The 15817-nt window shown below is 45.9% G+C and overlaps 1 protein-coding gene across 3 annotated transcripts; it reads right to left on the bottom strand.

Moving 5' to 3' along the window:
- Nucleotides 1-1430: 1430 nt before the first annotated feature.
- Nucleotides 1431-15806, bottom strand: LOC124036137 (inosine-5'-monophosphate dehydrogenase 1a). Of its 3 annotated transcripts, XM_046350329.1 has the most exons (17): nucleotides 15574-15805; nucleotides 14740-14989; nucleotides 7947-8045; nucleotides 6878-6926; nucleotides 5932-6033; nucleotides 5596-5670; nucleotides 5202-5408; nucleotides 4972-5059; nucleotides 4676-4875; nucleotides 4486-4576; nucleotides 4246-4341; nucleotides 3951-4094; nucleotides 3582-3726; nucleotides 3301-3444; nucleotides 3109-3192; nucleotides 2576-2592; nucleotides 1431-2348 (listed from the first exon to the last, which is right to left on the bottom strand). In XM_046350329.1, exons 2-17 carry the CDS (start codon nucleotides 14985-14987, stop codon nucleotides 2248-2250), a joined length of 1890 nt encoding a protein of 629 aa, XP_046206285.1. In that variant the 5' UTR covers nucleotides 14988-14989; nucleotides 15574-15805; the 3' UTR covers nucleotides 1431-2247. The 3 variants fall into 3 exon arrangements, with proteins under 3 accessions (XP_046206285.1, XP_046206295.1, XP_046206275.1); XM_046350339.1 differs by lacking the exon at nucleotides 2576-2592 and adding an exon at nucleotides 2478-2495 and having other exon boundaries at nucleotides 14740-15806; XM_046350319.1 differs by having other exon boundaries at nucleotides 14740-15805.
- Between the last annotated feature and the right edge of the window lie 11 nt (nucleotides 15807-15817).

Genomic DNA, 15817 nt, shown 5'->3' with positions numbered 1-15817 from the left:
CGTATTGACAGATTTTCCGTATTGACAGATTTTCCGTATTGACAGATTTTCTTAAAGTAATGAAAGATCGGTTTCCCTTTGTTATTTGAGCTGTTCTTGCCCTAATATGTACTTGGTCTTTTACCAAATAGGGCTATCTTCTGTATACCACCCCTACCTTGTCACAACACAACAGACTGTCTCAAACGCATTAAGGAAAGAAATTACACAAATTAACAAGGCCCACTCGTTAATTGAAATTCATTCCAGGTCACTACCTCATGAAGCTGGTTGAGAGAATGCCAAGAGTGTGCAAAGCTGTCATCAGTGCAAAGGGTGGCTACCTTGAAGAATATAAAATGTATTTTGATTTGTTTAACACTTTTTTGCTTACTATATGATTCCATGTGTTATTTCATAGTTCTGATGTCTTTACTGTTATTCTACAATGTAGAAAATTGTACAAATAAAGATTCACAATGGAATACAATTAAATCGAAGAATGATTTAATTATTACTCAACACACAATTTCACACATTTTCAACATACAGAATATTTTCCCCATTCTATGCTTGACAAGCAGTTCCCTTATTCCGCCACTTTGCACTGTGCCTATGCATTGTTATGGCTGTGCATAAATGTATGCACACTCTCAAGCAAAGTTCATAGTGATAAATCTCACACTTTGCATGGAAATCATCTCTCACATTGTTTACCCACAGATTTGATCAAATGAGGCCCCCGGACTCTAGTACTACAACACTGGTATAGCCTCCATGTGCAGTCTTAAGGCGCTGTGGTTATCCCTGATTTAAGGCTAGCACATACCTTATAGCTTATCCTAGCTTTGGTCCTCTCTACAGTAGAGCCACAAGACAGACCTCTAGGCTATTCCATACAGTAAAAAACAATACTGTACCTCCAAACCAGTGGAGGCTGCTGAGGGGAGGACTGCTCATAATAATGACTGGAACAGAGCGAATAGAATCAAACACATGGAAACTATGTTTGATGTATTTCATACCATACTGCTCCAGCCATTACCAAGAGGCCGTCCTCCCCAAGCAAGGTGCCAACTGTGCTCCAAACACATCTGAGACCTAGGACCATGATCAACCAGAACTGGTTTAAAGAGTTACAGGGTACATAAAACAAGGATTATTATGTTTAAACAGGACACAGTAGTCACAGTTCTACATTAGCTACATACATATAAAAAATGGTCAAAGACTCCAGCCACCCTAGTCATAGACTGTTCGCTCTGCTACCACACGGCAAGCGGTACCGGAGCGCCAAGTCTAGGTCCAAGAGGCTTCTAAACAGCTTCTACCCCCAAGCCAGAAGACTCCTGAACATCTAGTCAAATGGCAACCCAGACTATTTGCATTCCCCCCTCCACACAACTGCCACTCTCTGTTGTCATCTATGCATAGTCACTTTAATTAACTCTACCCACATGTACACACTACCTCAACTAACCGGTGCTCCCGCACATTGACTCTGTACCGACACCCCCCTGTATATATTGTTATTTTTAATGCTGCTCTTTAATTACTTGTTACTTTTATCTCTTATGCGTACTTTTTGAAACGGTACTGTTGGTTAGGGGCTCATATGTAAGCATTTCACTGTAAGGTCTACACCTGTTGTATTTGGCGCATGTGACTAATACAATTTGATTTGATTTATACAGCCCGATGGCTCTGTGCCATAACCCAATACATCTGACCATTGAAGCTTAGTCCCTAGTCCCTGTGGTTTATGTCATAACATCAATTAAGTCATAGGTCAGAGGTGACTCTTTGGTCTCTCAAAAGCATCTTACACAACACAGAGAAAGAGTAGGTAGAGGTAGACAAGAGGAGAGGAGTCCAGGGGTCTTCCCTTGTATAGCCAAAGGTTTTGTAATGGTTTAACTGAGTAGTAGCTATGGTTAGGTCAGATGTGGTAACTTGGGTGGAGGTTGAGTAATGGTTGAAGGTAGGTCAGATGTGGTAACTTGGGTGGAGGTTGAGTAATGGTTGTAGGTAGGTCAGATGTGGTAACTTGGGTGGAGGTTGAGTAATGGTTGTAGGTAGGTCAGATGTGGTAAAATGGGTGGAGGTTGAGTAATGGTTGTAGGTAGGTCAGATGTGGTAACTTGGTTGGAGGTTGAGTAATGGTTGTAGGTAGGTCAGATGTGGTAATTTGGGTGGAGGTTGAGTAGTGGTTGTAGGTAGGTCAGATGTGGTAACACGGGTGGAGGTTGAGTAGTGGTTGTAGGTAGGTCACATGTATCCGTTGTGCCTGGTGGCTGCTGGTGAGGGTACACTGGGTGCTGCTCGTGAGCTCACTCTCCCTCCTCCCTCAGTATAGCCGCTTCTCATAACTACAGGAAGACAACACACAGAGACAACTGTCAGGAATACAAGTCAAGCTTAATTGAAACTCATATTACACTACATAAACTACATTGAGGGTTTTAAGAAATTGGTGGGGCTTTAAAAAAAGTAATGACCTTGATTTTTGGGTCTTCCTGAAATCAAAAAGGGACCAACGGAGAAAATTGCAGTAGGAAAAGAGTTAGAGTTGTGAGCACAGGGAGAATGTACTTACATGGCACAAAAGAATATCTATGATGAGAGCATGAGTCAGAGAAAGAGAGAAGACAGACATTGTGATGTTTTGCTTGCTTCAGTGCTACTGTTTAGGTCAGGGGTAGGCAATTCTATCCACAAATGGTCAGAGTAGGTGCAGGATTCTGCTCCAGCTAAAGCCGTGACACATCCACAACAATAAATCAACCAATCATAGTCAAAAGTGAATTACTTGCATCTGCTGTTACTGCTTTGGCTGGAGTGAAAGCCTGCACCCACAATTCACCTCGTATGGTATAACTGCCAATCTCCGGTTTAAGTAGCAACTCCTAAACAACATATAGTAAAGGAGATATGGACGGCACTGGTGAGAACAAACACACCCACTCACACACTACCACCCAGGCCAGAGATAAAGGACATCGGACACAGAACATGGGACATAACAGGACAGGTTAGTCGATCACAGAGGAGAGTAAGCACAGGATCTACAACGAATACCACAGGACAGGATGTGTAAACGATGCGAGAGCCAGGCAGGGGCAGACTTACGAGTGGAGCCCGTGTACTCCCCCCTCAACCTGAGCTGACATGGTCCTCTTCTCAAACTTCAGCTCCCCAGAGTACATCATGGACCTGGAATAACATACAACAATACAATTATATCACATCAATGGAACAGAGAGACACAGATCATATTAAAGTGGAATACAATAACACTATCTAACATCTGTTCAGACTTACCGCAGTATGCAGAGGCTCTTGGCTCCGATGTCTTGGCAGCCATGTTGTATGCCAGCGATGAGGTAGGGGGCAAACTTATGTATAGAACCTTTATCCTGAACCGACCCTGACACACCCTGAGCCACCTTCACCTTGTCCCCCTCACTGTCGAGATAAACACACAATCACAGTATCCCTATCACTGCAAATAGATAACACACACACACCTTCTCCTCCTCACACCTCTGGCCTTTGCCCTAATTACTGGAAATACACAAGACACACCGTGTCTCTCTCTCTACCTGAAGTAGCGTTTCTGGCTGCTGCTGTTCTTCTCCATGGCGTCCAGGGAGCCCATCCCGCGGTACTTCTTCAGCCGCACGCCATCTGAGAAGAAATACTCCCCCGGGGCCTCTGTGGTTGCTGCGAGCAATGACCCCATCATCACTGAAGGCATAGAAGTCAGAGGTGGAAGGAGGTGAAAGTTAGACCATTGATAGTATGGTGTACATTTTCCTGTTTGTGGGAAAGGCTAATTATAATGCTTGGTGGGTTCAACACACACACACACACACACACACACACACACACACACACACACACACACACACACACACACACACACACACACACACACACACACACACACACACACACACACAAATACACACCTGTGGATGCCCCAAGTGCGAGAGCTTTTACCACATGTCCAACGGTCTGGATGCCTCCGTCTGCAATGACGGGCACACCGAAGCGCCTGGCGTACTCTGCCACCTTGTACACTGATGTGCCCTGGGGACGCCCACACGCCATCACTGGCACACAATACAAACATAACACAAAGCAACATGTCAGCAACGTGTCAGCGATTGGACAACAAATAGTTTGTCTTTTTAACTAAACATTTGTACAAACTGTACACTCTCCTCCCTCCTCATTTGCTGTTCCTCCCCGGTCTCTCGTTACCTTCCTGGGTGATGCAGATGGAGCCGCAGCCCATCCCCACCCTCAGAGCGTCCACACCCGCATCAATCAGATTCTTAGCCTGGGCTGCAGTCACCACTACACACACACACACACACACACAGACAGAGATACAGAGATACACATAGAGAATGTAAATTGAGAATGGGGAAGAAAGAAAGAAAGAAAATGTGTGAGATTAAAATGAAAGAGACATTGCTAGAGGAGGTAGAGGAAACTCACCGTTTCCTCCCACCACCTGTAGTTCAGGGTATTTCTGTTTGATGTAGTTGATCATGTTGATCTGATAGACAGAGTTCCCCTGGGAGGAGTCCTACATGGTAAACAGACAGGGGTTAGAGAGGAGCGGAACCCAAAGATAAGACAAGTAACCAAAAATACAATATAAACAACTCAACTTCCCCAGACCCACCAGCACTACCACATCAACCCCAGCCTGCATCAGCAGGTCCAGTCTGCATTTGTCCTCCTCTCTGGTTCCGATGGCCGCTCCACACAGCAGCTGTTTCCTGGAGTCTTTAGAGGCAAGTGGGTAGTCTCGGTTCTTCTTCAAGTCTGTCCTGGCGATGATGGCAACTAGCTCATCACTGTCATTCACTATGGGCAGTTTACCTGAGAGAGACAGAAGTTCCAAACAAAGATTGATCTTTTGCCATGTCCTCTCTAAAGTGTCACTACAGGAAATGTTGTGTCACTACCATACAGCACCTTTCTTGCTGCGCTGCAGGATGTCGTTGGCCTCTTTCAGTGTGACGCCAGCTGGTGCAACCACTAAATCTTCCCTCTTTGTCATAGCCTGCAAGAATCAGCCATTCATGTAAACCTCACAGGAATAGTATTCAATTATTCAAGAAATAGACTCATCCAGTTTACAATGTGTTTTGATAGTATATTGTCAATATTGGACGTGTACAAACAAACATGTCATCCCCACACACCTCTTCCAGGGGTCTGTCATGGTCTTTCTCTGAGAGGAAGTCAATGTCTCGGGAGGTGACGATGCCCACCAGCTTGCTGCCCATCTTGCCCGTCTCGGTGACAGGGATGCCAGAGAAGCCGTGGCGGACCTTGGCTTCGAATACGTCTCCCACTGTGTGGCGAGGACTCATCACCACTGGGTCTGTGATGAAACCCTGCTCAAATTTCTGACCACAAATACATAAACATCATTCAGCGAATGTACATTTGTATTTATTAAAACAGCAAGTTTACGTGTATTCATGTACTGTTACATTGTCAAATGACGTTGTGACATGAGACTTTATACTGTTGATGTAACGATCTATCAATATACTGTATATCATCATGTTGTCCCACCGCTAGCCATCTTACCTTAACCAAGCGGACCTCGTTGGCCTGGAACTCTGGAGTACAGTTATGGTGCATGATCCCGATCCCGCCCATGAGCTATAACAAACAAAGCACTGACCAATCAGGGTTTGCCGAACAATCCAATCAGACTTCAATATGTGTCAACCAGAGTCCATGTATTACAAGACATATTTTATTTTTATTTATGGAAATAGATAAAAACTCATTACCACAATCAAAAATACCACTAGTAAATTTGTATAGTTTTAAAACATTTTAAAAGTTTTATAACAGATTTGTGGTCTTGTCTTATTGCTGTTGGCTGGCTGAGGAGATGAGGAGTGGCTCTATACTCACAGCCATAGCAATGGCCATGGAGGACTCAGTGACTGTATCCATGGGAGATGAGATGATAGGAGTCTTCAGGGTGATCTTCCTGGTCAGAGCTGAGGTCAGGTCCTAGAAACAGGAAGTAGAGGAGGAAATAGATAATTATCATCACATTACAGTGATCTGAGAAGAAAAACTTAACTACATAAATAATGACACCCTGTCACCAAATACCTGTGACTGGAAGGAAAGACCAATCTGAACATGCAACACCTCCTCATTGCCATTAGGTGGCAGCATGGACATCAGCTGTCCCTGCTCAGTCCTGTATGTACAGTCATGTACAACAGGAGACATACCCTTCTGCCAGTAGAGAACAAACAAGCTAAAAACACCAGCACCTGTAGCCTACTAAAGCAATTACCCCGGGCATGACTCTGACTCTCAGCCATGAGGGACTGGTGTTGCTATTCTCAGTGTTGTTGTGGAGTGAAGTGGTCTGACTGGCTATGTAACAGCCGAGAGTGTGTGTGTGTGTGTGTGTGTGTGTGTGTGTGTGTGTGTGTGTGTGTGTGTGTGTGTGTGTGTGTGTGTGTGTGTGTGTGTGTGTGTGTGTGTGTGTGTGTGTGTGTGTGTGTGTGTGTGTGTGTGTGTGTGTGTGTGTGTGTGTGTGTGTGTGTGTGTGTGTGTGTGTGTGTGTGTGTGTGTGTGTGTGTGTGTGTGTACACACGTTATTCAACAGAGAGGAACATAAAGCAGCCTCCTGTTCTCCTCAGGGAGGCAGAGAGGACCACATGAGAGGAGTGGTTGCACACACACACACAGGGCTATACTGGGCTGTGTATGTATAGGTACGACATCATATGCCAGAAAACAGCAATGGAGTTGACTAAAGCAGTAGCATGGCTATGATACTGTAGCTTCTGTTGTTAATTAGGAAATAAAAGGTTAAGCAAACACACTGGATACTCACCACTTCATCAGAAATAAAGTCTATGAAACCAGGCAGAATCAGGAAATCACTGTAGAGGGAGGAGAGGGACAAAAAACAAATTAACAGAGAGAATATTGTGTGGTCTATGAATACTGACATATCATGTTGTCCTGAAAGGTGGATACACATCATTCTGCCAAACAGTGAGGGACCTGTTGTGTGAACACTTCCCACGCCTTGTGTCCCAGCACCAGTCCCTTGACCCCTGCCCAGCACAGAGTCACATCCCTACACCCTCAACCACTTTGCATATCACACACTCTCACACAGACTGGAAATAAAGCCTTTTTCTAATCCTCCCACTGTACTAGATGTGAGGATATGATGTTCTCTCTGTGTAAATCTCCATTAGGACTGATAACACAAGCCTAATATACTCATTCTAATTTGAAAATAAAATATTCCTCTTATGTAAGGCTGCATAATGATGATTATTCTACTGGTCTGGTGTCACCATATCATCACAGCAGTCAATGAATGTTGGTATCACACTAACACTTATAACGTCTTACTGAAGTGGGTCTCTGCTGAGAGAGGATTTGTTATATCTATGATACATTAGTGTGGTCATTAAGATAACACACCAGCGACAGGGTAGCCTAGTGGTTAGAGTGCTAGACTAGTAACCGGAAGGTTGCAAGTTCAAAACCCCGAGCCGACAAGGTACAAATCTGTCGTTCTGCTCCTGAACAGGCAGTTAACCCACTGTTCCTAAGCCGTCATTGAAAATAAGAATTTGTTCTTAACTGACTTGCCTGGTTAAATAAAGAAAAAAAAAGAAAAATATCCATACATATTCAGCAATCTATGAAATGTTTCAAATTTAGGTGGAGGAGCACATGTCCACATGTATCAGAACTAGGACTACTACATATCATACTAGTTTGAGTGTCCCGGATATACTGTATGTTTACTATGCTGATCTATGAGACCAGGCTGAGTCACTCTCTGTCATACACTTTCAATTGGAAACATTTCAAGAATTTCAATCAAGATCATTGGAAATGCTCCTCTCTAAGTCTGGTAGAATGTATAAAAAAAATCTTACTTATATGTGAGTCCATCCCCGATAGAGAAGAGCTGCTGAGCCGTCAGTCCATCTTCAGGCACGTACCCTGTCCCTCCACTGATCAGGTAGTCGGCCATGCTGGAACACACACATGCAGTATATATACAGTACATGTGTGTATATATAAACTCAGCAAAAAAAGAAACGTCCTCTCACTGTCAACTGCGTTTATTTTCAGAAAACTTAACATGTGTAAATATTTGTATGAACATAAGATTCAACAACTGACACATAAATTGAACAAGTTCCACAGACATGTGACAAACAGAAATGGAATAATGTGTCCCTGAACAAAGGAGGGGGGTCAAAATTAATAGTCAGTATCTGGTGTGGCCACCAGCTGCATTAAGTACTGCAGTGCATCTCCTCCTCATGGACTGCACCAGATTTGCCAGTTCTTGCTGTGAGATGTTACCCCACTCTTCCACCAAGGAACCTGCAAGTTTGCGGACATTTCTGGGGGTAATGGCCCTAGCCCTCACCCTCTGATCCAACAGGTCCCAGACATGCTCAATGGGATTGAGATCCGGGCTCTTCGCTGGCCATGGCAGAACACTGACATTCCGGTCTTGCAGGAAATCACGCACAGAACGAGTAGTATGGCTAGTGGCATTGTCATGCTGGAGGCTCATGTCAGGATGAGCCTGCAGGAAGGGTACCACATGAGGGAGGATGTCTTGCCTGTAACGCACAGCGTTGAGATTGCCAGCAATGACAACAAGCTCAGACCGAGGATGCTGTGACACACCGCCCCAGACCATGACGGACCCTCCACCTCCAAATCGATTTTTCTCCAGAGTACAGGCCTCGGTGTAACGCTCATTCCTTCGACGATAAACGATCTGACCATCACCCCTGATGAGACAAAAGCGTGACTCGTCAGTGAAGAGCACCTTTTGCCAGTCCTGTCTGGTCCAGCGACGGTGGGTTTGTGCCCATAGGCGACGTTGTTGTCGGTTATGTCTGCCTTACAACAGGCCTACAAGCCCTCAGTTCAGCCTCTCTCAGCCTATTGCGGACAGTCTGAGCATTGATGCAGGGCTTGTGCGTTCCTGGTGTAACTCGGGCAGTTGTTGTTGCCATCCTGTACCTGTCCCGCAGGTGTGATATTCAGATGTACCGAAGCTGTGCAGGTGTTGTTGCACATGGTCTGCCACTGCGAGGACGATCAGCTGTCCGTCCTGTCTCCCTGTAGCGCTGTCTTATGCGTCTCGCAGTATGGACATTGCCATTTATTGCCCTGGTCACATCTGCAGTCCTCATGCCTCCTTGCAGCATGCCTAAGGCACATTCACGCAGATAAGCAGGGACCCTGGGCATCTTTCTTTTGGTGTTTCAGTAGAGTCAGTAGAAAGGCCTCTTTAGTGTCCTAAGTTTTCATAACTGTGACCTTAATTGCCTACCGTCTGTAAGCTATTAGTGTCTTAACAATCGTTCCACAGGTGCATGTTCATTCATTATTTATGGTTCATTGAACAAGCATGGGTGATACAGTGTTTAAACCCTTTACAATGAAGATCTGTGAAGTTATTTGCATTTTTACGAATTATCTTTGAAAGACAGGGTCCTGAAAAAGGGACGTTTCTTTTTTTGCTGAGTTTATATATCACACACAGTGAATTCGGGAAGTATTCAGACACCTTGACTTTTTCTGTATTTTGTTACCTAAAATTGATTAAATAGGTTTTTTTCACCTCAATCTACACACAATAGCCCATAATGACAAAGCAAAAACATTTTTAGAAATTATTGCCCATTTCTTTTTTTTTTTATGAAATCACATTTACATAAGTAGTTACTCAGTACTTTGTTGAAGCACCTTTGGCAGCAATTACAGCCTCGAGTCTTCTTGGATATGACGCTACAAGTTTGGCACACCTGTATTTGGGGAGTTTCTCCTATTCTTCTCTGCAGATCCACTCAAGCTCTGTAAGTTTGGATGAGGATTGCCGCTGCACAACTATTTTCAAGTCTCTCCAGATGTTTGATCGGGTTCAAGTCTGGGCTCTGGCTGGGCTACTCAAGGACATTCAGAGACTTGTCCCGAAGCCACTCCTGCGTTGTCTTAGCTGTGTGCTTTGGGTCGTTGTCCTGTTGGAAGGTAAACCTTCATCCCAGTCAGAGGTCCTGAGCAGGTTTTTCACCACTTTGCTCCTTTCATCTTTCCCTCGATACTGACTAGTCTGCCAGTCTGCAAATGACACCTCCCTCTGCAACTGGATCCTGGACTTCCTGACGGGCCGCCCCCAGGTGGTGAGGGTAGGTAGCAACACATCTGCCATGCTGATCCTCAACACTGGAGCTCCCCATGGGTGCATGCTCAGTCCCCTCCTGTACTCCCTGTTCACTCACGACTGCATGGCCAGGCACGACTCCAACACCTTCATTAAGTTTGCTGACGACGCAACAGAAAAGGCTTCTCAACAGTTTTTACCCACAAGCCATAAGACTCCTGAACAGGTAACCAAATGGTTACCCGGACTATTTGCATTGTGGGCCCCGCCCCCCAAACCCTATTTTACACTGATGCTACTCTCTGTTTATCATATATGCATAGTCACTTTAACTATACATTAATGTACATACTACGTCAATTCTAGGTTAGACTACTGCAATGCTCTATTTTCCGGCTACCCGGATAAAGCACTAAATAAACTTCAGTTAGTGCTAAATACGGCTGCTAGAATCCTGACTAGAACCAAAAAATTTGATCATATTACTCCAGTGCTAGCCTCTCTACACTGGCTTCCTGTCAAAGCAAGGGCTGATTTCAAGGTTTTACTGCTAACCTACAAAGCATTACATGGGCTTGCTCCTACCTACCTCTCTGATTTGGTCCTGCCGTACATACCTATACGTACGCTACGGTCACAAGACGCAGGCCTCCTAATTGTCCCTAGAATTTCTAAGCAAACAGCTGGAGGCAGGGCTTTCTCCTATAGAGCTCCATTTTTATGGAACGGTCTGCCTACCCATGTCAGAGACGCAAACTCGGTCTCAACCTTTAAGTCTTTACTGAAGACTCATCTCTTCAGTGGGTCATATGATTGAGTGTAGTCTGGCCCAGGAGTGGGAAGGTGAACGGAAAGGCTCTGGAGCAACGAACCGCCCTTGCTGTCTCTGCCTGGCCGGTTCCCCGTTTTCCACTGGGATTCTCTGCCTCTAACCCTGTTACGGGGCTGAGTCACTGGCTTGCTGGGGCTCTCTCGTGCCGTCCCTGGGGGGATGCGTCACCTGGGTGGGTTGATTCACTGTTGTGGTCGGCCTGTCTGGGTTCCCCCCCACCCCTTGGGTTGTACCGTGTCGGAGATCTTTGTGGGCTATACTCGGCCTTGTCTCAGGATGGTAAGTTGGTGGTTGAAGATTTCCCTCTAGTGGTGTGGGGGCTGTGCTTTGGCAAAGTGGGTGGGGTTATATCCTTCCTGTTTGGCCCTGTCCGGGGTGTCCTCGGATGGGGCCACAGTGTCTCCTGACCCTCCTGTCTCAGCCTCCAGTATTTATGCTGCAGTAGTTTATGTGTCGGGGGCTAGGGTCAGTTTGTTTATCTGGAGTACTTCTCCTGTCCTATTCGGTGTCCTGTGTAAATCTAAGTGTGCGTTCTCTAATTCTCTCCTTCTCTCTTTCTTTCTCTCTCTCGGAGGACCTGAGCCCTAGAACCATGCCCCAGGACTACCTGACATGATGACTCCTTGCTGTCCCCAGTCCACCTGGCCATGCTGCTGCTCCAGTTTCAACTGGCCTGGGCCCTAGGACCATGTCCCAGGACTACCTGACATGAGGACTCCTTGCTGTCCCCAGTCCACCTGGCCATGCTCCTGCTCCAGTTTCAACTGTTCTGCCTTACTATTATTCAACCATGCTGGTCATTTATGAACATTTGAACATCTTGGCCACGTTCTGTTATAATCTCCACCTGGCACAGCCAGAAGAGGACTGGCCACCCCACATATGCTCTCTCTAATTCTCTCTTTCTTTCTCTCTCGGAGGACCTGAGCCCTAGGACCGTGCCCCAGGACTACCTGACATGATGGCTCCTTGCTGTCCCCAGTCCATCTGACTGTGCTGCTGCTCCAGTTTCAACTGTTCTGCCTTATTATTATTTGACCATGCTGGTCATTTATGAACATTTGAACATCTTGGTCATGTTCTGTTATAATCTCTACCCGGCACAGCCAGAAGAGGACTGGCCACCCCACATAGCCCGGTTCCTCTCTAGGTTTCTTCCTAGGTTTTGGCCTTTCTAGGGAGTTTTTCCTAGCCACCGTGCTTTTACACCTGCATTGTTTGCTGTTTGGGGTTTTAGGCTGGGTTTCTGTACAGCACTTTGAGATATCAGCTGATGTACGAAGGGCTATATAAATAAATTTGATTTGATTTGATTTGATTTGAATTGGCCCGAACAACCAGTGCTCCCGCACATTGGCTAACCGGGATATCTTCATTGTGTCCCACCACCCGTCAACCCCTCCTTTTACGCTACTGCTACTCTCTATTCATCATGTATGCATAGTCACTTTAACCATACCCACATGTACATACTACATCAATAAGCTTGACTAACCGGTGTCTGTATATAGCCTTGCTACTGTTATTTTCAAATGTCTTTGTACTGTTCTTTTTCTTCAGTTACCTACACACACACACCTTTTTTTTCGCACTATTGGTTAGAGCCTGTAAGTAAGAATTTCACTGTAAGGTCTACACCTATTGTATTCGGCGCAAGCCAGAAGAGGACTGGCCACCCCACATAGCCTGGTTCCTCTCTAGGTTTCTTCCTAGGTTTTGGCCTTTCTAGGAAGTTTTTCCTAGCCACCGTGCTTCTACACCTGCATTGCTTGCTGTTTGGGGTTTTAGGCTGGGTTTCTGTACAGCACTTTGAGATATCAGCTGATGTACGAAGGGCTATATAAATACATTTGATTTGATTTTGATTTGATTTGATTTGAAAAACATCACCACAGCATGATGATGCCACCATGCTTCACTGTAGGGATGGTGCCAGGCTTCCTTCAGATGTGACGCTTGGCATTCAGACCAAAGAGTTCAATCTTGGTTTCATCAGACCAGAGAACTTTGTTTCTCATGGTCTAAGAGTCCTTTAGGTGCCTTTTGGCAAACTCCAAGCAGGCTGTCATGTGCCTTTTACTGAGGAGTGACTTCCGTCTGGCCACTCTACTATAAAGTTCTGATTGGTGGAGTGCTGCAGAGAGGGTTGAGCTTCTGGAAGGTTCTCCCATCTCCACATAGGACTTCTGGAGCCCTGTCAGAGTGACCTTCAGGTCCTTGGTCACCTCCCTGACTAAGGCCCCTCTCTTCCCGATTGCTCAGTTTTGCCGGGCGACCAGCTATATAAAGAGTCTTGGTGGTTCCAAACTTCTTCCATTTAAGAATGATGGAGGTCACTGTGTTCTTGGGGACCATCATTATTTTGGTACTCCTCCCCAAACAATCAGAAAGGGGATTCATCAGAGAAAATTACTTTACCCCAGTCCTCAGCAGTCCAATCCCTGTACCTTTTGCATAATATCAGTCTGTCCCTGATGTTTTTCCTGGAGAGAAGTGGCTTCTTTGCTGCCCTTCTTGACACCAGGCCATCCTCCAAAAGTCTTCACCTCACTGTGCGTGCAGATGCACTCACCCCTGCCTGCTGCCATTCCTGAGCAAGCTCTCTACTGGTGGTGCTCATCAACTTCAGGAGACGGTCCTGGCGCTTGCTGGACTTTCTTGGGCGCCCTGAAGCCTTCTTCACAGCAATTGATGCGCTCTCCTTGAAGTTCTTGATGATCAGATAAATGGTTGATTTAGGTGCAATCTTAGTGGCAGCAATATCCTTGCCTGTGAAGCCCCTTTTGTGTAAAGTAATGATGACGGCACGTGTTTCCTTGCAGGTAACCATGGTTGACAGAGGAAGAACAATGATTCCAAGCACCACCCTCCTTTTGAAGCTTCCAGTCTGTTATTCGAACTCAATCAGCATGACATAGTGATCTCCAGCCTTGTCCTTGTCAACACTCACTCTTGTGTTAACAAGAGAATCACTGACATGATGTCAGCTGGTCTTTTTATGGCAGGGCTGAAATGCAGTGGAAATGTTTTGGGGGGATTCAGTTCATTTGCATGGCAAAGAGGGACTTTGCAATTAATTGCAATTTATCTGAACACTCTTCATAACATTCTGGAGTATATGCACATTGCCATCACACAAACTGAGGCAGCAGACTTTGTGAAAATGTATATTTGTGTCATTCTCAAAACTTTTGGCCATGACTGTACTGTACGTAGTTGTCTTTCTACAGCCCCTAATGATATGAATGGATAGGGGATAACATCAAAACAACACTAATTTACCTTCAGTGTGGTTGTTTACCTTTCAATTAGATAAATAGCTTGGCTCTGTAATCTGGAAATGTTGATGAACCTACAGACTCTATAACCCTGTCAACGGAAAGTCTTTCACTCTGTGTGACGGTCAAGCAGCAGGTAAGAGGCTTTAGTTACGTCACTGTCTCCTGATAGCAGATAACTGGGATTTATAAAGCTCACTGACAACGTCAATGACAACACCTTGACTGGCACATGGATGTTTGGTAGTTCATTAATGTAGATGAAAGCCAGTAATTCACTAGGCCAGTGGGGTCTGGCACCTGGGACCGAGCTAGGGCCTAGTTGTTGACTGATGGTTAGAGCAATTGGAGTTTAGATGATGACAAATGGTATAGGCGGACTAGTTTTGTTTGTTACCTGTGTGTGTGCGCGTGTGTGTCTGGCTCACCTTTCAGGTTCATATCCGGCTTGGATGCGTGTGGCATTGTATCTCTGCGCGGCCGTCTCGTGCCCGTGGCCGTGAGGGTTGGTGTGCGTGTAGGCTCCACGAGGGTTGGAGTTGGGGTGTGTGTGTTCCCCTTCACGGGGCGAGAGGCGCGGCCTGGCAGGCTCAGTGTCACCAACTATACGGCGGTAGTCGATCTGGTAGGTGTCTTGCTCAAGCTCACCAAACCGGTCGTAGCCTTGACCCTCCATCTCTGAGAAATCCAGGGCTAAGGCCTCCACGGTCGTCCTCTCTCACACACAGACCTGACTGACTCCTTTCACACACACACACTCATGCACACAACCTGACTTACCTCTCACACACATACACAACCAATGCCTCTGACACACTTGAGGCCTCGATCAAGTATCACATGCACATTCAATGCCTTACAATTACAATGCCTCATTCAAACAAACCTGGCATATCACGGACACCTGCACACCCAACGCCACTAGAACAGACTTCCCCAGAGTGTGTTCTTTCTCTAACACACTGCTTACATGAGTGGTCTGTGTCCATTCACTGCCACAGTCGTTATCAGAAACACACAGACACACTGTCTCACAACTGTGTCAATTAAATAGCCCTCCTCTAAATCCTCCTGTCACTGTCTTTGGGGTGTTCTCCTGTCTCTCTGCAGATACAGTCTATGGGAGATAAGGCCTAAAAGTGGGATCTCTGGTGGTCCTGAGACTGATGTACAGAAAGATGGAGAACTACCTCTCTCTTCGTTAGACAGAAGTAGGGAGGGTGGGTCACGCTGCAGGCTCAGGAGTCCTCTGAGGAGGATACAGTTGCAGTGAGCTGAAATCCTAGGTCCTGGGTGAGGCTGAGTGAGTGTCCCCTGGATGTCCTCCGGTCAGGCAGGGTGGTGAGTCCCAAAGGGGAGAGGGAGCTGGGAGGGTAGATCAGCCCCCCTAAGGCCTGGAGAGCTTTGGAAGCTGAGCTAGTGGAAATGTGAGAGCAGTTTGTTCCTGAGACGACCAGACTATTTTTCCTCCTCTCCTGGCTTAGCTCTGTTTGTGACAGTTGTAGA

The sequence above is a fragment of the Oncorhynchus gorbuscha genome, linkage group LG01 (genome assembly GCF_021184085.1).
Source record: "Oncorhynchus gorbuscha isolate QuinsamMale2020 ecotype Even-year linkage group LG01, OgorEven_v1.0, whole genome shotgun sequence".
Classification (NCBI taxonomy): Eukaryota; Metazoa; Chordata; class Actinopteri; order Salmoniformes; family Salmonidae; genus Oncorhynchus; species Oncorhynchus gorbuscha.
Note: the sequence above shows the minus strand (reverse complement) of the source record. Positions and strands in the feature narration are given on the sequence as shown.